The 26,977-nt window shown below is 36.8% G+C and overlaps 1 protein-coding gene across 1 annotated transcript; it reads right to left on the minus strand.

Annotated features, from left to right (window-relative positions):
* Window positions 1-8,622: 8,622 nt before the first annotated feature.
* Window positions 8,623-26,037, minus strand: Rh50. The gene is made up of 5 exons (XM_065220593.1): window positions 25,784-26,037; window positions 14,381-15,168; window positions 14,108-14,317; window positions 13,952-14,045; window positions 8,623-8,757 (listed from the first exon to the last, which is right to left on the minus strand). Exons 1-5 carry the CDS (start codon window positions 25,950-25,952, stop codon window positions 8,636-8,638), a joined length of 1,383 nt encoding a protein of 460 aa, XP_065076665.1. The 5' UTR covers window positions 25,953-26,037; the 3' UTR covers window positions 8,623-8,635.
* Window positions 26,038-26,977: the final 940 nt, after the last annotated feature.

A 26,977-nucleotide genomic window follows, 5' to 3' on the forward strand; every position in this document is an offset into this window, starting at 1 on the left:
TTTTAGCTGAAAAAGTTAATTTTTATCTGAATAAGCCACTATTAAGCATTAAATATTTATTGGACATGTTCAGGTTATTTACATCGAAGTAATAAATCCCTAGATGCTAATACCTACAGACGAAAGGTTTATTTCCGTGCCGTTTAAACTTCCCCCCAATGTTAGTATACACTATTCTCTGCGGCTTTACCACAACATGAACCGTATTTCGTATATATCCGCTCCCATATTTCCTCAGCGATGTGTTTATGTGTTGCGAGTTGGGTGGTAGGGTTGTTCATTAGTTGCATTTCAGCGAACATCTTGTAGCAAAATGTTGTTTACAAAAAACCGTTCACTTTTGTGCATTTTCGTTCAATTGGCTCATGTTGTAATTGTAACTAATTTAGTTATATCTCCACTCTCTTCTCACTCGGATCACATCATCCGTAATCCCCAATCATCACCATTCTTCTGCATTCCATTTTCCCACGCAATCGTGTTGGCAAGGCATTCTCATTTTCCAGTCAGCTTTTCTCCGACACACACAATTTGCCTGCCCTTATTATTATTATTCACGTCTACTGATCATTATCGATCACCAAAGTGGCACTCTCACTTCCACCATGTTCATGTTTGATTGCACTTTTCTCTTCAAGTATTCCATCCATTCATGCATCTCGACTCGAGCTCAATCGTGCGAACCGCCTTGCCTTTGGCACGTAGGAATTGAAAGGTACCCCTTACACGTGAGAGAGCATTTCCGATTCAGTCAGACGGTAGACGAGATCTACGGTTACGATTAGACTACCGTATGGGTCACTGAGATGTTGTATCGATTTGGCGGATGAAATTTCTACTGCTATCGTAACCGCAACTGTCGGATCGGCTGATAGGTATATACATATAGGCTCTTCGATTTATCCGGGAGCTGCACCTTTGGTAAACACGACAATACCGACCGCGACGATGATGACTACGAACGCTAGGTTACATTACGCGACAGGTGCATGACAGCGACTGCTACTTGGGTTGGCTCCTTCTTGGGGGGGAGGCATAGGCTTCGGGCTTTCGTTTCGGTTTCCTCCTCTTCGTCGCGTTGCAGTTGTAAGTGTATGCATAAGGTTGAAGTTTTCCTTCTCTGCCCGGGTGGGTGGCGGTGGTGCTGCACTAATTGAATGACAGTCTCGCTTGTTCTGATTTTCCGCTGTTTTCCAATTTTGGCATGCGGATGTGGGAAAGCATTGGAATGGCGTTGTGAGTGAATGTCGAGACATATTTAGTATTTATTAATTCAAATTGTGTCCTATCGTTAGCCTTGGAAGTTGGGATGTTATAGCCAAAGGGAAAACGTAACTCATATGGAAAGTTGCAGAATGATGGCATTTGTTTTAATCGTTGTAGAAAATGAAAAAAAAAAACAAGATGTAGCCAGACAGTTAAAAAATTCAATGGTAACCAGAAAACTGCATGGAACATTGGAAGAACATTTTATGAGATAGTTTGGTATGTAGATTGGTCAGAATAACCATAAAAATTTACCGTAAATAACTAACTAACTATCTAACTAACTAACTAACTAACTAACTAACTAACTAACTAACTAACTAACTAACTAACTAACTAACTAACTAACTAACTAACTAACTAACTAACTAACTAACTAACTAACTAACTAACTAACTAACTAACTAACTAACTAACTAACTAACTAACTAACTAACTAACTAACTAACTAACTAACTAACTAACTAACTAACTAACTAACTAACTAACTAACTAACTAACTAACTAACTAACTAACTAACTAACTAACTAACTAACTAACTAACTAACTAACTAACTAACTAACTAACTAACTAACTAACTAACTAACTAACTAACTAACTAACTAACTAACTAACTAACTAACTAACTAACTAACTAACTAACTAACTAACTAACTAACTAACTAACTAACTAACTAACTAACTAACTAACTAACTAACTAACTAACTAACTAACTAACTAACTAACTAACTAACTAACTAACTAACTAACTAACTAACTAACTAACTAACTAACTAACTAACTAACTAACTAACTAACTAACTAACTAACTAACTAACTAACTAACTAACTAACTAACTAACTAACTAACTAACTAACTAACTAACTAACTAACTAACTAACTAACTAACTAACTAACTAACTAACTAACTAACTAACTAACTAACTAACTAACTAACTAACTAACTAACTAACTAACTAACTAACTAACTAACTAACTAACTAACTAACTAACTAACTAACTAACTAACTAACTAACTAACTAACTAACTAACTAACTAACTAACTAACTAACTAACTAACTAACTAACTAACTAACTAACTAACTAACTAACTAACTAACTAACTAACTAACTAACTAACTAACTAACTAACTAACTAACTAACTAACTAACTAACTAACTAACTAACTAACTAACTAACTAACTAACTAACTAACTAAAATAAATCAATAAATCATTAAATCAATAAATCAATAAATCAGTAAATCAGTAAATCAATAAATCAATAAATCAATAAATCAATAAATCAGTAAATCAATAAATTAATAAATCAAGAAATCAATAAATAATTTAAACAATAAATCAATAAATCAATAAATCAATAAATCAATAAAAAAATAGCTTAATAACTCAATAAATCAATGAATTAATAAATAAATAAATCAATAAATCAATAGATTAATAAATCAATAAATCAATAAATCAATAAATCGATGAATCAATAAATCAATAAATCAATAAATCAATAAATCAATAAATCAATAAATCAATAAATCAATAAATCAATAAATCAATAAATCAATAAATCAATAAATCAATAAATCAATAAATCAATAAATCAATAAATCAATAAATCAATAAATCAATAAATCAATAAATCAATAAATCAATAAATCAATAAATCAATAAATCAATAAATCAATAAATCAATAAATCAATAAATCAATAAATCAATAAATCAATAAATCAATAAATCAATAAATCAATAAATCAATAAATCAATAAATCAATAAATCAATAAATCAATAAATCAATAAATCAATAAATCAATAAATCAATAAATCAATAAATCAATAAATCAATAAATCAATAAATCAATAAATCAATAAATCAATAAATCAATAAATCAATAAATCAATAAATCAATAAATCAATAAATCAATAAATCAATAAATCAATAAATCAATAAATCAATAAATCAATAAATCAATAAATCAATAAATCAATAAATCAATAAATCAATAAATCAATAAATCAATAAATCAATAAATCAATAAATCAATAAATCAATAAATCAATAAATCAATAAATCAATAAATCAATAAATCAATAAATCAATAAATCAATAAATCAATAAATCAATAAATCAATAAATCAATAAATCAATAAATCAATAAATCAATAAATCAATAAATCAATAAATCAATAAATCAATAAATCAATAAATCAATAAATCAATAAATCAAAAAATCAATAAATCAATAAATCAATAAATCAATAAATCAATAAATCAATAAATCAATAAATCAATAAATCAATAAATCAGTAAATCGGTAAATTAGTAAATCAGTAAATCAGTAAATCAGTAAATCAGCAATTTCAGTAAATCAGTAAATCAGTAAACCAGTAAATCAGTAAATCAGTAAATCAGAAAATCAGTAAATCAGTAAATCAGTAAATCAGTAAATCAGTAAATCAGTAATTCAGTAAATCAGAAATTCAGTTAATCAGTAAATCAGTAAATCAGTAAATCAGTAAATCAGTAAACTAGTAAACCAGTGAACCAGTAAATCAATAAATCAGTAAACCAGTTTATCTGTAAATCAGTAAATCAGTAAATCAGTAAATCAGTAAATCAGTAAATCAGTAAATCAATAAATCAGGTAATCAGTAAATCAGTAAATCAGTAAATCAGTAAATCAGTAAATCAGTAAATCAATAAACCAGTAAATCAGTAAATCAGTAAATCAGTAAATCAGTAAATCAGTAAATCAGTAAATCAGTAAATCAGTAAATCAGTAAATCAGTAAATCAGTAAACCAGTAAATCAGTAATTCAGTCAATCAGTAAATCAGTAAATCAGTAAATCAGTAAATCAGACATTCAGTTAATCAGTAAATCAGTAAATCAGTAAACCAGTAAATCAGTAAACCAGTAAACCAGTGAACCAGTAAATCAGTAAATCAGTAAACCCGTTTATCTGTAAATCAGTAAATCAGTTAATCAGTAAATCAGTAAATCAGTAAATCAATAAATCAGTAAATCAGTAAATCAGTAAATCAGGTAATCAGTAAATCAGTAAATCAGTAAATCAGTATACCAGTAAATCAGTAAATCAGTAAATCAGCAGATCAGTAAATCAGTAAATCAGTAAATCAGTAAATCAGTAAATCAGTAAATCAGTAAATCAGTAAATCAGTAAATCAGTAAATCAGTAATCAGTAAATCAGTAAATCAGTAAATCAGTAAATCAGTAAATCAGTAAATCAGTAAATCAGTAAATCAGTAAATCAGTAAATCAGTAAATCAGTAAATCAGTAAATCAGTAAATCAGTAAATCAGTAAATCAGTAAACCAGTAAACCAGTGAACCAGTAAATCAGTAAATCAGTAAACCAGTTTATCTGTAAATCAGCAAATCAGTAAATCAGTAAATCAGTAAATCAGTAAATCAGTAAATCAGTAAATCAGTAAATCAGTAAATCAGTAAATCAGTAAATCAGTAAATCAGTAAATCAGTAAATCAGTAAATCAGTAAATCAGTAAACCAGTAAATCGGTTTATCAGTAAATAAGTAAATCAGTAAATCAGTAAATAAGTAAATAAGTAAATCAGTAAATCAGTAAACCAGTAAATCAGTTTATCAGTAAACCAGTAAATCAGTTTATCAGTAAATCAGTAAATCAGTAAATAAGTAAATCAGTAAATCAGTAAATCAGTAAATCAGTACATCAGTAAATCAGTAAATCAGTAAATCAGTAAATCAGTAAATCAGTAAATTAGTAAATCAGAAAATCAGTAAACCAGTAAATCAGTAAATCAGTAAATAAGTAAATCAGTAAATCAGTAAATCAGTAAATCAGTAAATTAGTAAATCAGAAAATCAGTAAATCAGTAAATAAGTAAATCAGTAAATCAGTAAATCAGTAAATCAGTACATAAGTAAATCAGTAAATCAGTAAATCAGTAAATCAGTATATCAGCAAATCAGTAAATTAGTAAATAAGTAAAACAGTAAAGCAGTAAATCAGTATATCAGCAAATCAATAAATTAGTAAATAAGTAAAACAGTAAAGCAGTAAATCAGTAAATCATTAAATCAGTAAATCAGTAAATCAGTAAATCAGTAAATCAGTTATCAGTTAATCAGTTAATCAGTTAATCAGTAAATCAGTAAATCAGTTAGTCAGTAAATCAGTAAATCAGTAAATCAATAAATCAATAAACCAATAAATTAATAAAACAATAAATAAAATCAAAAAATTAATGAATCAGTAACCAATTTTGAACCGCAGATATTGTGAGCAATAAGCAATTTTTTTCGAAAAATTCTAATAATAATATACGATTTGATTTCTCATCAATTTTCAAAATCCTAAAGCTCACAAGTTTTCCCTAGTTCAAAGTGTACATTTTAAAAAATCAATGCCTTAAACGTAAATTCCAATCACAGTATCTCAAATAAATCTCACGATTAAACTTTCTAAGAAGGGTGTACCGAATAGATAGTCATTTTTATTATATCATTCAAGATTAACAAAATCAATGAAAACCTAATTTTAAAGAACGAGGGAAGGGGAGCATAGCATAAAATAATGTCATGAGTCACGACAAATCAATTTTAGAATATTTATGCACAGAAGGCCGAGGGATCAAAATATCGATTGAAAAAAGGTAGAATGTACAAAAATTCGCATGGTTAAAATAGAGACAAAAGGTTGAATGAACAAATTATCGAATGTGAAAAAGGTCGAATTGGCACAAGGTCGAATGGACAAATTGTCAAATGACAAAAGGACATGGTCGAAAGACAAATATCGATTTTTATGATTAGTAATTTAATATTCAGCGTTACGGTGTCTTAAGTCTGTCAAGTATTATTTTCACTATTTATCATCTGGCCAAGGGGGCTTTCCAATTCGACATTTGCCCCTCTTTGAATCATTCGGCGTTTTTCTTTATTCAACCTTTTGTTCCCCTTCTCATCTATCTTATGTTTTGTCCTTCTCATCATTCGACGTTTTGAACTTCTTTGAATTATTCGGTCTTGTGTCCATTTGACCCTTTGTTATTCGACGTTTTGTCCATTCGACCATTTTATTTTGTCCCTCTTTGAATCGTTAGATCTTTTGTCTCTCGTTGAATCATTCGACCATTTGTCCATTCGTCCTTTTGTTCGTTCGACCTTTTGTCCTCCTTCTCATCATTCGAACTTTAGTCTATTCGACCTTTTGTCCCCCTTTTCACCATTCGACCTTTTGTACCTTCGACCTTTTGTACCTTCAACCTTTGACCTTTCGTCCTTTCGAACTTTTGTCATACAATCACATTTTTACATACAACAGGGCAAATCAAACGTTGTACCTGCAAAGGTATCGTCCACCATAGGAATTCCAATCACCGCCCGCTCATTCATTCAGTTTCGACTTATTCTCATTTCTTAACAGCGCAACTGTGTTATTGGAAAATTAGCAACCACTGTATGGCTTCTTCGGTTTGGTTTGCCTAGCTCTTGGTTCTCTACTGCGTCCGATGGTGTGTGCCCATTTCCTAGGATTGGTGTTAGGCTGGTATCAGCGAGCTGCATATGACGAGCAGCGCATTCGCTACTTACTTTAGAAGCCGATGTTATTAGATGCTCTCAATCGCAAAGTGCTTGTTCTGATTTTAACAGTAGGGCCGTTCTAGTTTGAGTTAGTTTTTGAAAAAAATATTTGCAGTGAAATATTTTCGGTTATATGTATTATTTCGGTTAAACTGCTTACTTCCGTGATTGCGAAAACATGCGAAAATTTCAGTCCACTGCACGTATATTCCTGCTTCCGGCTCACGGTAGCTTACGTCTGGTCGTATACCGCCCTAATTGAATTGATGCACCACAATTGATTCCACAATCCAGCAACGATGTCCAGCACAACAACAACGGTCCAAATCCTGCGAAGCTCGATGTCATCGGGTCAATCCCGTTTCCACCTCCACAAATTTCCCACTAAGAGCACCCTCCTTGCCGCAATTTTCGGAAAATCCCTGCTCGCTGTTCGATGTGGGTAGCTCACTGTGGTAAATTGGATTAATGTACATTGCGCGGAGCTTAGATTCGCAATTATTGATGAGAAGCTACTCATGGGCTCATAGTTTGGTGGTCATGGTGGTGTTTTTACTATTCTTACAAAGAAGGGTATACATCCCGCATGGAAAACCGACTTTCGATCCGAGGCTCGGTGGGCCGTGTGCCACATACCAATCAACTTAGCTCGAGATCGAAAAATGTATGTGAGTGTGTGTGGGCGTAATAAATTTTCTTTTAAGTCGTGTTTTTCAGCAACAACGCAACAACCGTCAAATGAATGGTATCATGGTACCATAGAACGCTTTTCATAAGCTTTCGAATCGGTCATCTGGTTCCGGAGATATGGCTGGAACAAGTTCCGGTGAATACATATTTTAGGAAATAAGTCGTGTTTTTCGGCAACCACTGAACCTAATGGGACGCAACAACCACCACTACCAATGAAAGGTAGTAAGGTCGCATAGATCGGTTTTGGGTATTTTTTAAAATGAGACTAAAAACAACCAGATCAATGGAAGCCATTTGAAGTGCCTAGGACAATACTGACCACATCTACCCATGGTCGGGGTATCTCCGGAGAAGTCACCAATTTCTGACTAGGGTAAAAATACATCATGTGATATCTCATAAGAATTCAACTATTTGTTTGCACACTTTTGTTGGGATATCTATTAGTAAGTAGGATCAGATCTCACCATAGGTGGCCTTATTCGGGTTTTTTTTTTCTTCTCGGAACTGCTTATTCGAGTAATTTGGAAAATTTGTTTGTGCTGCGCTGCTTTGTCAGTTGTGACAACGGCCATCGGTCACCCTTCACCGCGCAGGCAGGGAGTGCAAGTTCAAGTGTTACTTTTCGCACTACCTTTTCACAGGTTCATGCCAACGTGTACGAGTGTGTGACAAATCTGGGATTATCGCTTGCGTGCATGACCCTGATGATGGTGGACAGCACCGCCATCGGCAAAATTAGAAGTGTTTGCTATCATTGATGAGCTTCGTTGGGGATTATGTCCAATGAACTGAAAATTATGGTTGTTGCTTAGTTGTTCAATCATGCACAATGGCCAAGTGAGAAGATTTTAGAGGGAAACATATGTTGGCTCAACGAGTATTGAAAACAATTTTCTGTGAATACACGCACATTATATTATTTATTTATTTGTACCTTTGCCATTTGTTTGCTATTATTTTTTTTACATTAGATATATAAGGCATCTTTGTGTTGTACTCATGCTAGCTCAAGTTCAAGTTTATATCATATCTTTGTCGAGCTGCTTCATCCTTCCTAAATGGACACTGACTAATTTTTAACTCATTTAGCTGGAGTTCGTTGTTGCGGCGGTATTGTTGGGTTCAGCGGGCGTTTCCCAGTAGGCATCATCCTTGTGATGTTCTTCTTTCTCCAGTTGACGCATCGCTGGTGACTTCAGGATTAGGCCTGTAACAAAAAAAAAAACAACAGTTTCGATTAGTGAAAACACTCTTTATGGAGCAGTTCCACGTGAAATAGGTAAATGATCAGATTTGAGTTGTTCCGATTTAAATGAAACTTTGCCTACGTTTCCGACAGGAGGAAATATGCTAGTTGTTCGCGGGACTCTTATTCTAACATCGAATCTGACTGTCAGGCATTTGCCTCATTTGCCTCTAACTTTTATCATCAACAGAATTCAGTAAAATGATCTATGGAGATTTTGTAGGTTTTCATATAAGCTACAAATTTTATCACTACACACTTAGAAAAAATCATGTAAATTTAGGTGCTCTGAGAGTGCCATATACGAGCGTCAATTTTGACATAAATTTGAGTCATAACAGACGCGAATATAGCTCAATCAAACGTACTTTTCGTCGATCAACGAACTTTTCAGTCTCAGAATCCTTGGGATTATTTACATAATTTATTTGTAACTATGCTTAAATAATCTTTTGAATTTTAGTCAGGATGTTCATAGTTTGAAATTTCAATAATCCTGCTCAAATTTCAATTGATTCAATTTAAAATAAAAAAATTAAGGTCCATTACTTCGCTTTATAAAATTCCTGCTAGTGATCAATTTAGCCCAGCAGCGTTCAGAGATTTCGAAAAATTTCTATGATATTTTAAATATCAGAGACTTTGAAAATTTTTCAAGATTGCGCTCATGAAATAAAAAATTAAATTCTAGTAGGTAGGTACTTTGATCAATTATTTTTTTTAAATGTTTCAAGATTCTTGAACTTACGAAATTTTCAAAATTCTGACAATTTATTAAGTTACTGTAGTTACTCTGTATCCATGTTTTATGATTTTATGATTATGAATAATGTCTTCAATTATAAATAAAAATAATATGAAAGACCACCCCCCTCCCCCCACTTTCCGCTCTCCAACGAAGAAGCGGTGAAGGTATGTGAAGACATTTTTTCGATCTCGTTGAAGACTTTTTTTTAAAACACCTGTACCAGCGTTGCCATATATACTGATTTATCAAACAGATTAGATGCCCGAGAAAAGCGGCGCTGGTGGTGTAATGGTAAGCGTGATTACCTCTCACTCCAGCAGGCCTGGGTTCAATCCCAGTCGGCGCCGCCGGGATGTTCTGAGGCATAACATCTCTGATCACGCCTTCTTTCGGAAGGGAAGTAAAGCCGTTGGTCCCCGGTTCATGAGTTGATGGGTCGATAGGTAGGGTCCAGGTGTGGGAGCTGCCTCCCTGGCGTCGGTAGCATTGATGCTCAACACGGAAAACAAGATCGATGGAAAACAAAAAAAAAAAAAAAAGATGCCCGAGAATACCTATTTTTAAGATTTTATACCGATTTATACCGATTTAAAAAAATAAATAAAAATGATTATTGCATGCCTGCTCTCAAATTTCAAAGAAAAGTATTGTGAGAGACTTTTCTCTTTTTGAATATGTCTAAATTATTCATCTCTAAAAATTTATTATGCTTTATACTAGTGTTTCCATTTCCTAGCCGTTTTTGGCTACCCAGGAATCGAAAAATGAAATACTTTTATATTTGATGTGACCAGAAAGTTCCATACGAATTTACATTTTTTAACTTTCTTAAGTTCATTTAACCATCCTCCAACTTCTTTAAACTTTCTCCTGGAATTTCCTAATTACCTTAAGCTAATTTTCGATCTCTCCTGGAAGTTATTTCGACTTTCCTTGGAAGCTTCTTTTGGCTTCGGTCGATTTCCCCCGACATTTTGTGACTTTCCCTAAAAGCTTCTACCGATTTCCACCGGAAATTTCTTTCGTCATCCTCCAGAAGTCTCTTTGCTGCCGGAATGTGTTTTCCCTACTTCTCCTAGAAATTTTATTCGTCTTTCCGTAAAACCCCTTTGACTTCCTCCGGGAGAAGCTTCCAACTTCCTTCAAAAGTTGCTTCAAACTACCTCAGGAATTTTCTTCCAGGGTCTCCAGAAAGATTTTTTTTTATTATTATAGTCACTTTAACGCTCTTGGGTCATTCGTGACTTGTCCGGGGGTGAGATTTGAACTCGTGACTTTGGCGTGAGAGGTATGGATGCTAACCACTATTCCGGGGTCGCCCCCAGGAAGTTTCTCCCGTCTTTTGCAGGAAGTCCCTTTAAACTTCTACCGGAAGTATCTATCGAATTCTCCCTGAAGTTTCTTTCGTCTTCTTCTGAAAGTTTCTCCATGGGCTTTTTCCGGAGGTTTTAAGCGACTTCTATCGGAATATATTTCCGAACTTCTTCTAGCAACTTCTGAGAATTTTCTTCCGGTTTCCAAAATCTTGTGTCATCGTACTTTTTCCAAAAGTTTCTTTAAATTTTCTCCAGAAGTTTCTCAATATTTTTCTTGCAAGTTCCCCGGATGTTTTTACGACTTCGAACTTCCTCCAGAAGAGCTTCTTTCATCTTTCTGTGGAAGTTTTTTTATGGCTTCCTTTAATTCCAAAATTTCTTCCGACTTTCCTGGAAAGGTCGATCCTTAGTCCAAAAGTTGAAATTTTCGCTTTCGAAAATGGCAAAAATTTAAATTTGAAAACAATTATGACAACGCTGCCTGGCACCCTTGCCTGTTGCGTCTGTTGTCGTTGAGTCTGTTGCGTATCGATGAACCTCTTGACGAAGTGTCGGAGTTATGTTTGTTTGTGTTATTAGAACTTCGGTGTTTTCAGTCATTCCCTCGTGCTGTCAACTATTTCAATCAAAATAAAACAGTGAAAACAAGCTGCAGCATGTGTGGATTGGAAATCCCAGACTTGAAATTCCAATACTGAAAAGACTCCGAAGCAGTATGTAATAATCGTACAATATTATATACATTTCACAATTAAAAATATTTTTAGTTTTAGAGCATGTGGCAAATGAAGCAACCACGTATTTATCATTTTATTTTAGTAGAAGAACGGTATCCACGGCCATTGCGTCCAACACTGTAAAGAGCTTCGATAGCTCACAGTTGAAGTCAACCTCAATCTTTATTCATTATGAAGTGGAGAATGGTTGGTGTAAGCGCCAGAAAGCACAATTGCAACAAAGGAAAGGCAACACCATCCGGAACTGGAAAATGTGGAATTATTACTAGCAAGCTGTTCTACAAGCTAAATAACTGGCACTGTAGGGTTTTATGCAAATTAATTAGTCCCAAAAGGTTCCCGTGGTTGAAAATCCATTGCTGATGAACATGTTTTTAATATTACAGTTCGTGGCAATTGAAGCAACTGCATTGTTATCAATCACCGCCAAAAGAACGGTGCCCGTCGCCATTTTTTTCTACGTATCTGTTAAAATGAACACTAAATCAATTTTAAATATGTCAATATTGAGAATTACACATGTGTCCAACTGTTGCAATGATGATCAAAACTATCACCGATTGCATGCAAAAACCGCTTTCCCTAACACAGATTTTAAAATCGAATTCCATCCGTTCTTGCCCAATGGTGCTTATTCAGTCACCGTGTGTGCTGGTGTCCGGGCGGTCGTCATCATCATCAGCAGCAGCAGCAGTGCTTTCAGCGCGTGGCGTTGAAAATTGATCTCTAGTACACAACGAAAGCTGCAGCCCACATGAGCATCCATTCACCGAAGAACGAGGAAGAAGTCGCACCGCTACTGATCGGATTCAGTTGCGCGTCGTGAGCCGCTGTGGGCCATCTATGCCAAGCGCGTCACCCTCGTTCCAAACAACATAAAGCTCGCCAGCCTTATCCGTGTTGAACACCTTAATAGCTCAGCATTACTCAACCATCACGACAAAACGGTTCTTTTCAGGACCACCATAAATTATTGTTGTTTAATAGTTAACTTTCATTGAACTTTCGCTCGCCTTGCTGCCAGCCACATTACCTTCAAAGCTCTTTGATAATGTACCCAGCAATCAAACGTTTTTGGTCAAACACGTAACAGTATTGAAGTGGTACATAACTTCTCACAATGACCGAATACCACAGTACACAGTTCTAAACTGGCTTCCAACCCATCGGCCCTTTTCAGGACCACAAATGACTGATAAAAGAGTTAAATAAAAAGTTCAAGTAAGAGCTTTCAATCCATCGGTCCTTTGTAGAGAGGGTCTAGTATAAGAGAGGAGCGGGCTGGCTGGTTTTGAGCCAAAAGAACTGCCAAAGCCAGAGCCAATCGAGCAGCGCCTATCTTGATTGCATTGGTAGTGTTGCTAGAAATCACCTAGGCATAGGTTGCCAAGGCAGTTTGTTTTGAATCCGCTCCTCTCTTATGCTAGACCCTCTCTAGGCCTTTGCAGAGCTTGTATTGTCCAGGATTGGCTTGTACTACACGGACACCGACAGAGCACCTCAAAACAGATTTCTCAAATTGCTTCCGAATTTCAACCTATCGAACTTTTTCACTGATAACAAGATGATAAGAAATCAATTTCTAGCAACACTGCCAATGCAATCAAGATAGGCGCTGCTCAATTGACTCTGGCTCTGACAGTTCGTTTGGCTCAAAACCAGCCAGTTCGCTCCTCTCTTATACTAGACCCTCTCTAATATTTACTATACTTTTGCTGTGGCATCAAAACTACCTTTCGTAATCCTACGTCAAATGTATGGTCGTATCTTGGATACAACTTCTTACTTTTTCTCAAACATAGTGCCCTTTGAAATTCTTTTAAAATATGGCGCTTGAGCAAAAATGACCTCTAAGAGTCATATTAGTCAACATAGACAAGGTTTCATTTAAATCGAAAAAGATTGCGTCAGATTTCAGCTTTTCTGGGAATATTTTCCGTGGAACTGCTATATGGCAATTCCCGATCTAACTCAAGTTCAAGCAAAAAGCACGACACAAACCGAAACGTCGATGGAATTTGGAAAGCGTGAAGTCCGAATTAGTTGCTACTTTTTTTCAATGCTCGTTTGAATATGATATCCGCTTTGAGGATTATGAACGGAACCTGTGAGTTTGACATTCGTACACCTGCACCGGTGGCTCGCGGTGTATCCACGATGCTCTGGACGGTGGTGGAGGAATCGAGTGGATCCACCGTCCACCAAAGGTCATCGATGAAGTGGCGTTTTGGTTTTAGTACACCTCCGAGGAAGCGATGCCTTAGCACAAGACCTGGGTTAGTGTTTTGTTAGTGGTTAAAATGTTTGTTGTTAGTAGGATTACTAATTCGATGATTGTCGGAAGAGACATGTACCTGTCGCAAGACCTCCAACAATAGCAATCACCACGGTAAGTAAAACTGCCAACAATTGGAAAGATCCTTGCTTAGCAGCACTTCGTCCGAAACCCTGAAAGTTCAAAGTATTTCATGAAGATTGCGGTTCAACGGAATAAAAAATAACAATCTTACTCCAATAACCATTTCGTGCATTTCCTCTTCGGTCAGGGTAGAATTCAGTTTCATAGCCGGAAAAACACTGGTCAACGTATTACCGTACGTTTCCGTCGTTGCCAGTGATGCATAGACGGCGGAGAATACAGCGGACAAAAGAGCTGGCATGCCGTGTAGATTGTTGACTCCGCAGGTGTCAGAGATTCGAAGATTGGACAGCAGGGCTGGCTGTAAGTTAAGATTAACCTTGATTATTTCTGTACACATCGAATCAAACACACACTGTCTTACCGTCAGGAATCGATATCCAAGGACCGAGATCATTCCAGCGATTACACCCACCAACAGAGCCCCGAATGGATGGATCATCAGATTACAGATCGATCCAACGGCCACGCCTCCGGCCAGAGTCGAATTCTGCACGTGAACCATATCAAATTTCTTATCATGCGATATAATTGCAGACAGGACGAAAGTTGTCACGGTCGCACCCGCCAGTGACAGATAGGTATTGATGATAGCTCGTTCCTGTTCAGCTCCGTCCACCAGCGCTGAATTGAAGCTTGGCCAGAAGATCCACAGGAAGATCGTTCCAATCATGGCGGTAATGTCCGAACCGTATGACGAGCATTCCATGGGTCCAGTTTTGGCGTTCTCCTTACTAGGTCTGAGTATAAAACTCACCGCCAGTCCGAAGTACGCTCCAAAGGCATGCACCGTAATCGATCCACCGACGTCGGTGATCTTCATCAACTCAATCTGCAGGAATTCGTTGGCGGCAAAGATGGCAATTTCGAAAATCACCATCACCAACAGCTGCATCGGAGTAGTGCGACCGAGCAGTGCACCCATACTGATCAAAACGGCCGCGGCGGCAATGTCCGCTCCGATGAGATTATCTAGTGACAGGGGAATCTTGCCATCTTCCATTTCGTAGCAACCGCGCATGATGATGGCCCACTGGATTGCCAAGGCCGCCACCAGCAGGTTCAGTCCAGAGGCACTGAAGCCGTAGCGCTTGAGGAACGTCATCAGGAAACCGAAACCGATGAAGATCATCACGTGGATGTCCTGGAAATCTGGAATAATAGAAGGGAAAATGTTGGTTTGAGAATTGGGTTTGGATAATACAGGTGTCTTTTGAAAGTAGCGAATTCACGTATGGAGCCGTCAAATGCAATCCATTTCAGTTGTATCGTGGTCGTGTGGATGCGCTATCATCACTCCTGTATTCGTATTAATAATGACGCGGCACGGAGTGAGGTCTCAATTCCATGCTGGTGTTTACATTATGCTGGTTCAGCTCTGCCAACTAGCTCAACCAACTAGCACAAATCTCAGTTGCTCCTGAAAGCTCATGCTGGTAGATGCTGACGCCCTGTTTAAAGGGTGTATTCGATAAAAATGGCAAACACATATTTGCTCACCAAAATTAAACCGATTATTGGATTTTCTTGAAATTTACAGGGAATGAAAAACTACTAAGGGCCTGTTCATAAACTACGTAGACAGTTTTTTGAGATTCTTGACCCCCCCCCCCCTCCCCATGCGTAGACAATTGCCCATACAAAAAATTAAAATTTGTATGGACCGTGGATAATTGTCACCCCCCCCCCCTAAACTGTCTACGTAGTTTATGGACAGCCCCTAATGAGTTATGATTTGTAAAATTTGTTTTATTCAATTTCGTCTCCCATCCCGACTGCCCGCACCTTCCTTTTCACTCCACCCATCTAATTTTGTACATTTGATTTTCCCAATGTTGTTTTACAAACAAATTATTCAACTTCACATCCGCAAATCGCCTGCCAGATCAGGAACTTCTTTGCAAATTTCGGTAATTTCTTCTTTCGAACATCCTCCGGAACTTCGAACTTAGACTTGGACCACTTGTAAGAAAACTCCGTTCCTTCTTTCGGGCACTCAGACGCTCCTTGAAGGATCTTATCACACGAGAAACAGTTGTATTTGCAATTCCAAGCTTTTGAGCGATCCATCGGTGGGACGCCTTTGGATTTTGATTGTAAGTGCACAACATTTTGTCATGGGCAATTTCTTATTTCGACGACATGACTGGAACTACTGTATGAATAACTATGAAACTTGACAGATGTAAACAATACACTATGAATAAGATTTACTCAAATTTTCAGGGTTTTTTTTCTCATACGGTTCGAAAGTTACAGAAGATTTTCGCTGTGTCATTTTTATCGAATACACCCTTTATATTTAATTAAACGCGAAAATGGCATTCCAATTTTTTAGTGATTTTAAAGCGCCAATATATTTCAAGGAGTTAGATTCCGTTAAGAGATTTAAGGGGGGAAGTACAATTAGAAGGCCTAAAATGAGGCCTATCTTTGAGAGTGGATTGCGAGTAGGGAAATAAATGAATGTTAGCGATTCTTTATGTAGGGGAATTTACGTATTCTCGTCAATCTAAGCAGTGTCCACACTTCTATTAGCATTTTCTCAGCGTCACGCACATATATGACGTGTCTGTTGGTTTACATTCATCTGCTGCTTGCTTCTCTATCCATTTTAATCGACAGAATTCTTCAAAACTGTTTGAAAGCGTTTTTACAACGCTCTAAACTTCTCAGGTGAGTGTGACTATTGTCGGCAGCCTCGTTTTCTTCGGCAACCTTCCCATTAGAACTGCGTGTTAACCAGATGTTCTATTATCGGCAACTTGAAATCAACCATATTTTAGAGTACGTATGCTTCATTTGAATAAAAATCTGTCATAACAGGACTGCTCAGACGTACACATACAATCAAATTGAAGCTGAAAGACTAAAGAATCGTTTGGATGCATTCAGGGAAGTGTGTTGATGGGAAAACATAGTGAAATTAACGTTTAAATTTTGGTTGCCGAAAACAGTCAATGGGTGCCGAAGCCGACATTTACCCTATGTTATTAAGGATTTAATGAAGATTAATTATCAGTGACATTTTTTTAAAATTTTGCAATTTAGCCCAATTATTATAAATAATGTGAAGTCAATTTTTTAAAGCAGCACTTCGCGCCGTGCAGTCCCTACGTCCATGATCACGTCTGAAACAAAAAAAAACAGCACATTAAATTTGAAGGTACAGCGTACAACATGAATTAATTCGTATGTAAAAATAATGTTTTTTTCACAAAATTTAAAGTTGAAAAAAAAAAATTAAAAAACCCTATTTTTTCGACTTTGTTTATAAAAAAAAACATGTTATAACAAACAAATCTAAAAAATCTTTCTATTCATGTTGTGGATAATTTAATTATGAACATAAAACAGAAAACCGGAATTGATTTGAATGAAAACTCTGACCTGTACATTGCACGGCGATTTTGAAAACACTACTTTTCAGTAGAAGCATTTAGAGTTCAACTTTGACATGTTCAGCCATTTGACATGCACTCACTGAATTGCGTATAACTTTTTAAATAAGTTCCGGACGGCTTTATGCTTTTAAAGGCTCATTCCCAGATACATATAGAGTAAATTAAGCCAACAAAAATTTTTTCGAAAAAAAAAATTCTAATTGTACTTCCCCCCTTAAATCAGCATAAGAAAACTTTAATGCTTCTGACTAAGTTGTCCAAAGGGCAGCGACCCATAGATTAAGAAACACAAGATTTGTGTGTATAGTGGTTGATTGAGTATTTGTTTGACGTTGTTCAGTGTGCAGTCAGATAATGTACTATTCTGTTTTGAATTTTGAAATTGGCTCTGGATTTTTCTTAAAGCGATTTTTTTTTCTTCCCTTAGAATTGATCCTGTAATCTCAAATTGTGACCAAATTTGGTGTATCATCTTGTTTGAAAAATTCATAAAAAATATTGAGGCTTTAAAAGTTCTGTTCCCATCTTACGTATTGACCAAATCAAAACAATAAAGATAGCTTAAAAGTAGAATTTAGTAAAGTCCCAGGTGCTTTCTCGTAGCTTCATGTCACCGGGTTCGAAAGGGGCACCATGGTCTAGTTTGAATGGTTACAGAATCAACTCGATCATAAGAGGCATGTTGTGACATGATGAGCTCGGCTGCCTTAGACACCCGTTTTTGTTACTGAGCAGAAAATCGTGGGATCAATAGATTTAGAGTCACATTGCTTGCTCATCGTGTGTTTTGAGAATCTTGTCGTCGTCGTCATGGGTGCCGGATTTGAATGGTTACAACAACACCAGCTCGATCATGAGTGTCGTGAAGTGCTATTAGGGGCTCGGTGGCCTTAGAGCGACCGTTTTTACTTACTGTGCAGAACTTGATGGGTTTAATCTCAGATTCGTCATGTTCTTTCTTAACATGTAACACTTCAATTCACCCAAAATAAACCCTGCTGCAAACCATCCTTTTTATCAACACTGTGATTTCTCGTGAAAGTGCAGAGGATTTCCTGGCTTCCAGTAAAGCCAGTATCACGTCAACACATTCCTACCCATTAGGGTTAGGCACGGTTATATGGCAAAACGCAAAATCGTCCTCATCAAGCGAGAACAACCCTCCTGATGAATGTGGGCGTCTTAGTGGAATACCTGTATAATGAGAGAGAGAAGGATTAGTATTTTCCATTTAATTCCACTACTTTATTTGCTTATCCTTGACAGATACGCGTATTTCGTCTACAATGTGCAGACTTGTTCAGTGTCTTGTATTAGTACAAGACACTGAAGAAGTCTGCACATTGTAGACGAAATACGCGTATCTGTCAAGGATAAGCAAATAAAGTAGTGGAATTAAATGGAAAATACTAATCCTTCTCTCTCTCATTATAGAGAACAACCCTTTTATGGTTCCATTTGGGGTGCCAAACAACTGTCCTTAATTTGGGGACGATTGGTTGTAACCCGGCTTTCCGCATTGCATTCGAAATTTCTATGGAAATTAGTATGGCGAAACCTACTTCCTTGCATTTTCATTTTTAGATACCACAATTTTGCTTGAAATGGTTTTTAATACTCCAAAAGTTTGCATTTTTCATGAGCTATAATTAAAAAATAAATTATAAATATTGAACATATAGGGGAAGGAAGGGCACAGTGAACAGGTGGGGCATAGTGAGTATTTGTAATATTCCAGTTTTTAACATTTTTTTTTCAATTTTTTCTCAAAATTATTAAAATTACTACCGTATATATTTTCCCAGTTAGACTAAACTTTTCAAACCAACTTTATCTCAGACACCATTTAAAAAATACTACATTCATAATAAGCGAATTTTTGAAAAATGTGAAATGCCTGAGAAAACATAATTATGCAAAGTTCAATGCAGTTCAATCGGAGAAGGTCTAGTCAAAATTTTAATTTTTTAATCCTGGAACTGGTCACTAGGGGTTGATTTTGAGAAGCTAGTTTGTTTCCTTGATTTGTTTTTAGTCGATCTTGTTTTCCGTACTGAGTACCATGCTGCCGACGCCACACCTGAACCCTACCTATCGACCCATCAACTCATGGACCGGGGACTAACAAGCGTGATCAGAGATTTTATGCCTCAGAAAATTCCGGCAGCGCCGACTGGGACTGAACCTAAGCCTTTTGGGATGAGAGGCTATCACGCTTACCACTTACCCGGCGCCACTAGTAGCTATTTCGTGAAATACTTGTCTGAGTGCGGGCATAGTAAAAAACAGCAATTTTTAACTCTGCATGACAAATTCAGGGAGACCATCTATTCGGGAAAAGCGGGTAATGTGGGAAAAGCACCGGGAAAAATGTGGGAAATAGTCGAGAATTTCGATACAAAATTAAGAAATCATAGAATGTGCATGAGTTTGCAATTGTTTCAATCATTTACTTAGGAAATTGGGGCCATTGGAGCTGTGAAAACGGGAAAACCGGGAAAAAGTCGGATATTTGAAGTCATCGGGAAAAACCGGGAATTTAAATAACAAATTGGAAAAAATATGCTTCGTGCTCTCTTCGAAAAAAAAAACATCATTTTTGACCATGAAAAAAAAAATTAAGATCATTGGACTGGACTAGCTTTTCAGGATACAGTCACAAACAGTCCTCGAAAATTTTAGAATGTTTTCCAAAGCAGTTTTGAGCAGATTTTAGAATGAACCCTAGAGATAACGGCAAGGTATTTCTGAGAAAATGTTTTAGAGAGTTTTGGGTTGAGCTCTATTAGAGTTTCTAATCTAATCTAATCTAATCTAATCTAATCTAATCCAACACCAACACAGCCAGTTCTTGAAAGCATCCTGGAAAATGATGGTTTACCTCCATAATTTTTCTTGTCTATTTGATACAAGTTTCACATCAAAGATGCGTCACACATATCAAAACGGCCAGGCCTACTGTGCAGCATTTAAGGGGCAAGATGATTCAGAAAACATCGGGCCGATACTTCAGAATCCAATAAATGGATGAAACGTGGACATCTCGTACAGTACGTTCCGATTTTGATAATGATATTGGTTGTTGGAAGCATCAAAGCTAGAAAGATTAAGTGATGCTCCATTTTCTTCTGACGGTTGGGACATGAGCACTAACTCTTGTTCTAGCCTTTTATGGCTTATGGCTATAGCGCCATTACTCGCTTTGTGAAAAGAGAAGAGGGAAATGAAAAGGAGAAGGACAAAGGGGACAAAGGGAAAATGATTATGTAAACTCTATGAGCATAAACAATATTTTTGTTTTGAAATATACAATATAGCACTGCATAACGGCAGTGGTAACTACCCGAGTCTTGTCACTATTATCAAGTCATAAAAAGTAACAAGCACTAAAATTTAATCCTTTGATTACTGGAAAATCCTGATTCCCTAGTTTAAAGTTATCACGACTAGGGCTTGGTGGTAGATCTTATACCAGTAACGCACCACAAAAAAAGATGATCTCCCAATGTTACTGGTTTGAAAAGATAAAAATTTACAAAATGGAACGAACTCACCAAGTTTAGCCAATTGAACCTGAATGCTACCTGACATGTGTTGATGTAGAAGTCCAAATTGTAGACAAAGCTTGATGAAGATCAACATGAACTAGTCCGGTTTATGGTAGTTGCGTGCAATGTCTTCCGTCGAGATAAACAAATGATGTATTTAGTTGATTTTTGATCGTGGCCAATAGTCAGGTTCAACGCTGTGACTCAACGAATGATGGGACGCCTCATGGAGGTTCTACTTGGCTTCTGAACAGCTTCTCAGCGGCAAATAATTGGCAAGCCTTTTCTTGGCCAATAGTCAGGATCAACTCTGCGACTCAACGAATGATGGAACTAATGATGGGACGCCTCGTGGAGGTTCTACTTGGCTTCGGAACAGCTTCTCAGCGGCAAATAATAGGGATTGAGAAACTAGAAATTGTCTCCTGGGCCTGGTTTTGGCCGGATCAGCAATGGATTATAGATAAAAAAAAACTCCACGGAAAAAAACAAACGTCAGGTTCGATCACACACACAGCCTACTCCTCACTCCAATTGAGCTCTATTAGAGTTTTGACTAGAATCCCTAATAAAATTTGTATGGTTATTTTGCTTAACGACGTTTCCGACGGGTATCATCCAAATCATTTATGGAATAGTTCAATCATTTGGGTTATTGGGTATGGTATTTTTTATTAGGGATCCCAAATCAATTGTGTGAGTTCAGCTCTGTGGGAAATTCCATTACGATTGTGAAGACGATTCAAGGATCCGGGAAAAATACCAAAGGGAATCGTATTTTAACTTTATCTTTTATTTTTAGTGGTACAATTGCAAAGAAATTGAAGTTTGCATGAAATACCGGACAATTGCTAATCGGGTTTAGCTGGTCACCATGCATTATTTTTAAATTTCTTAAAGCTTGCTTATCAGTAACTGAATTCGATATTCCAATCATCAACAAACGTTAATCACAACAACAATAATAACAATCACAATAATCACAAACCCAATGATACCCAAGTTTTGTGCAAATCTTATACATTTTTAATGCTTTTATAACTTTCATTGATCAACTTATTATGCATTTTTTTTTTATTCTAAGCATAATTATGCTTTATATTGCTTGTGGAATTCAGTTTGATCTATTCCAAGAAGCATAACGCATTTAGTTTTTGCTAGAGGAGACTTGAGCTTGGACAGTTATTAACAAAAGACAAAGTCGACTAAGAGAATCGATCATCGCGCTACGCCTTTATGCATGCTCACTGTCGATATACAGCCATTCCATAGCAAAACTATATAGTGGTTCTCAGAATTTCGTAAAAATTGGTAGTTTTATTCCTTTATGCAAAATGTTAGAGCCGTGTTTTTTTGTCACTAGGGTGACCAAACATTTTTCCTTGAAAATTTAGCCTTTTTTACACAACAAATGAAAAACTCAGCCTTGCGTTTTTTTTCGATTTAGAGCTATATTTTTTTTTGAAGTTAGGTACCAAGTTTTGGGTTTTCGCTCAATACTTCTATGCGATTAGACTACCATGAGTCAGGACCATGTTACAGTCGCTATAAATAAATGGAGACGCATGGTTGTCTATTTGCATAGGAGTATTGAGTGAAAACCCAAAACTTGATAACTTCAAACAAATATAACTCAAAAACGAAAAACAAAAACACATCTTGTAAAAATAGCCTAAATTTTCAAGGAAAATTTTTTGGTCCCCTAATGACAAAATAACAAAAGCTAATAAATCATCACACTAAAGCTTCATGTTAGCATTTCCAACCAACTCTGAAAATCGCTAACTTCACGTATGAAGTAACATAAAAACACTAAGAATGTAACAACTCAAGGCGGGAGTAGCCGTCAACAATGCTGATGATGGTACAGCACGCAACAACCACCCTACTGCTTTCTCTCTGAGATGATCACGTTGGTCATGACGAGAGGAGCAACACAATAGTTGGGTAAAGAAGAACTGCATTATAACACACCATCGACTGGAAATGCTCTCGCAGCGTGGGGCTTTAGGTAGTGATGAAAAACGTCGCTAGAACTATTCCACAGCCGCAGTCAGTTTATGAGCAAAAGAGGGACGCACATTTTTTGCCTGTAGACTTGGAGACATACTTCAAGTCTCCGCGTACATCGTACGGGCAAAAGATGTGCGTCTATCTTCAAAAAACTGTCGCATTAATGGCCCTTCGCTCATTTTCAACTTCTATTCAATTTTCACACTGCCGTACTCTAACGGAACTATCCACCTACCCTTTTCTAAAGATCATTCTCTAGCTAACAAATCATCATACTAAAGCTTCATGTTAGCATTTCCAACCAACTCCGAAAAATAAAGTTATAATATTTTGCATTAAGGATCAAAACTACAAAGTTTTATGAAATTCTGAATTCTATACCGTTTTGCTATGGAATGGCAAAAAATATTTATAAAATTTAAAACTGAGTCTGTAAGCAGTTTGAAGTTTTAGTAAGTTAAATTTTAGTGAAATGCTCAATTTGGATCATTTTTGTAGTTAACGGATTTCAGTGGCCACCTTGGTCGAGCCGAGACGGGACCCTCCTTGGTAATTAAGGCCATCGGCCTGAGGGAATCGTCCCTGATGGACGATCGAGGATCATTTACTATAAGACTCGGAAGCCATCTTGAATTCCGAGCCGAGCCGTGTGAGACCGTTTTAATTACGGTACGAGGTACTGAACGGAGGCAGTCCAACATCCCAGAAACCCCACATACATACAGACGAAAATCCACGGATTGTAACCAACTGATTACAAATCACAGAAATCAGTGAAGTATACTTAGTGTCTAGGGTCATTGCAGTTCAATAAATGATCAAACTTCTTTAATGTACCCGCCATCACTGGCTGGATTAAGAATCCTTAACTAGGCTATCAAAGGTTCCAAGCTGCCGAAAGCTCTCCATGTTTTGGTTATTCTACTCTGAATAGATTATTCCCTCTAATTTTTGATATTATGATTTAATTTAACTATTTTGTTCTGCGTGAAGTGAACGATTTACATAGTTGAAGATGCTAATTTCAAATAACAGACTAACTTGGTAATTTTTATACGATAGATGAGGAGCTGAAAGTATAGAGTTGATAGTTCCGTTAGAGTGCGGCAGTGTGAAAATTGTATATAGAGAGTAGAAAGCGAACAAGGACAACTTTTTAGGAAGGTACAAATCGTTTTGATCAGCTCTCTTTACCAAACTCCCCAGTTGGAGAGGGATGGAGAGGGGTATTCCCCCCACCACCAATGGCAAAAAAAGATGATCACCGATTTGCCCATGTACCTACGATGTGTTGAAACAGTTCGTCGTTATCTGAAGGGAGCAAGGAATCAAAAATATCTTCAAATGACAAAATAACAAGCGATCAACGAACCGAATGATAACGCTATGTCAGAAGTGGAATGCAATAATGATATAATCTTCTTGCTTTTTTCATGATAGGCAACCCGTACGACACAGCTAACTCGGGGCGGTAGAAGGAAACGAGCAAATTGTTAGCAAGCTGCTTCACGAAGTAGAGCCGAAGATGATACACGTGTGTTAATGGGATTTCTTTTGTTATGTTTTTTCTCGATTCAGATCAAGCTATGTCCTCATCCGTGTAAATTGCAACAAAGCAGGCAAGTAATTTATCATTATCCTTCTACCACTCCGATCGAGCTATGTTACAGAGCGAGTTTATCATGGCAGACGTAGCAACCGTTTTGTCTGTATCGTTGGTTGCTTTACGTGTTTGGATTCGCTGGAAGGGAGGCATCTAGTCGTAGGTTTTGGAAATTGCAGCTATTGTTGCCTCTACCACTGTATGTGCTCCTCCAACTGTATTATAATTTGTTTATTGCTGAGAATTCGCAGTTATATTTCAAATCAATTTCCTATTATGTATCCGTATCGAATATAGCATTTATATGACTATCTTTTGAACAAGGCTTAGAATGCACTATACTATACAGAAATGTTGAAGTGGTTGTAAGCGAACATATCAAGCATACTATTTAGTTGAAATGTAGTTCCAGCTTTAAGCGACCCTGTTTTCAAAAAAATGCTCCGGCTGTTTTTTTTTTCAGAAACTGGAATTGTAGAATCAGATTTAAGAATTTGTACTTGAAAAGATATTGCGGGTCTTATTGAATTACATTTATTATTATGTTATCTCTTCAAAATGTAGTATAATCAGAACTGAGTCTCTATTGTTCTCTGAGCCCAAATTTAAATATATTCGTTAATACCATATCGTCCTTACTTTGAATATTTTGGCTTATTGTACTGTAATATAATATAGTTATCTTAACTTCACTCTTCAGTACGATTAAAACTGCTGCAGGATTGGCGTAGAAATTAAAAATCACGATTTACTGGCGCATACTGTAACTGATTGCTGTAAGCAATTCGAGACAACTTTCGGAAAGTTGAAGATAATTAACTCAACCATAATGGACGAACGAAAGCGTCAAATTATCAGAACTCACAGTAATATCAGATCTGTGACGGTTTTTGCAAAATTCCGTTACATTTCGAAAAAAAAAATTAAAAAAATCTTCTCAAAATTGTCCGCTTTAAGCGAAACTTAACGAAACCTAAAACAAGCGAAACAGATTCAAAGTATTCAGCTGAGAAATCTCTCAATTAACAACTGTGAAAGTGCTCGGCGTAAAGTCCCATTGGGGACGTAATAAATCCAAAGAGGAAGATCTAATGATTACATAATTCCGATCATCAGTCGACTTCTTTAGCTAAGATAACACACCGAAAAGATGCCACCTTTATTACCCTTCTTTGACAGGAAATCGCAAATCAACTCACGTGGATACTTAGATAATGGCTTCTCCTCCTCCATCTCGGCGGCAACGGTCGCATTCTTCGGCAGTAGCTCCTTGGAGTAATCCGTGAAAAAGCCAAACACCACTATGAACACTATCTGCACCAAAAGCAGCAGGACATATCCGGACACGGAAGATCCTGGCGTATGCATTCTGATGTGATTTCACTTGTTCTTGTCCAGCAGAAAAAAAGATCACAAGTTCACAGGCGCGAAGAAAATTCAAATCTCCAAATCCCGAATTTTCCAACCGCTATCGGTTCGACCGCTCGAAGCAGACTGATTCCGACGACCGACTTGCAACGGTTGATCTCCCCGAAAAAGCATCCAAATCAACGCATATGGCGCACGGGATGATTCGCGCACCGTAACATTATGATTATTTTGATGGACAGCAAACAAATTTCTGAAGTGGATTATCTCTCCTCTCGCTGTATCCAGGCCCCCCTAGTAGCGAAGAACGCTCGCTGTTGACTGACTGCTTGCCTGACTTTTTGTGGTGATAAATTAAATCTAAATTGTACGGTAAGCAACCCCTTCGCATGTACGGTCCACAGGCCATCGTTGGACTATGTGGAGACGATGGATCTAGAAATTGTTCGGGAGATCCATTCCGCTGCGTTATCTCGCCGGTCCTATAGAGGTGAAAATGCGCCAGTAAACAAATTATGCAAACAGTAAATCGTTGCCGCCGCCACCACCGCCGTCGTCGTCGTTAGATCGAATAAGCTGAAATTCACACTCGCAAACTAAAATTGAATGCTACTTAGCATAGAGCGGCTAGTTTGCCCGAGCTAATATTGAATGTAATCCTATTATTTCCGGCAGGGAAAATCTTGAAAAACCAGCGGTATCGACTATGGGTAAAACTACCATTCTTAAGCTTAAAATGTTGCATGTTGGGAAAAGCAGACAGACCCTTGAGCTGCCGTGCTTGTTGATAAAAAATTCAAGTTCCTAAAGCAATTTGTTGATCAAACACATATCACATTTCACATTTACTTGGTAAATTGGTTGGTCCGCACGCGGTCAGTACAATTGATTTAAATGGCGAGAAGCATCCATTTTTAATTTGTGGGAGCAGCAATTGAGACCGCGGTCCTTGAATCGATTCTGCCGAAGAAGCGTGCCCGTGCCATGAGTGAAAGGGAATCGTTTCGGGAAAGAGTTTAATTTAT

This window comes from Ochlerotatus camptorhynchus, unplaced genomic scaffold (genome assembly GCF_037179485.1).
Source record: "Ochlerotatus camptorhynchus isolate MF236.1 unplaced genomic scaffold, CSIRO-AGI_Acam_v1.1 ptg000130l, whole genome shotgun sequence".
NCBI lineage: Eukaryota > Metazoa > Arthropoda > Insecta > Diptera > Culicidae > Ochlerotatus > Ochlerotatus camptorhynchus.

Coding starts and splice junctions, on each gene's coding strand:
- Rh50 (XM_065220593.1), bottom strand. CDS start 25,952: ATGCATACGCCAGGATCTTCCGTGTCCGGATATGTCCTGCTGCTTTTG. Junction 14,318..14,380: donor TTGGATATCGATTCCTGACG/GTAAGACAGTGT, acceptor CTTAACTTACAG/CCAGCCCTGCTGTCCAATCT. Junction 8,758..13,951: donor TGTTGGAGGTCTTGCGACAG/GTACATGTCTCT, acceptor TTTTTGTTACAG/GCCTAATCCTGAAGTCACCA.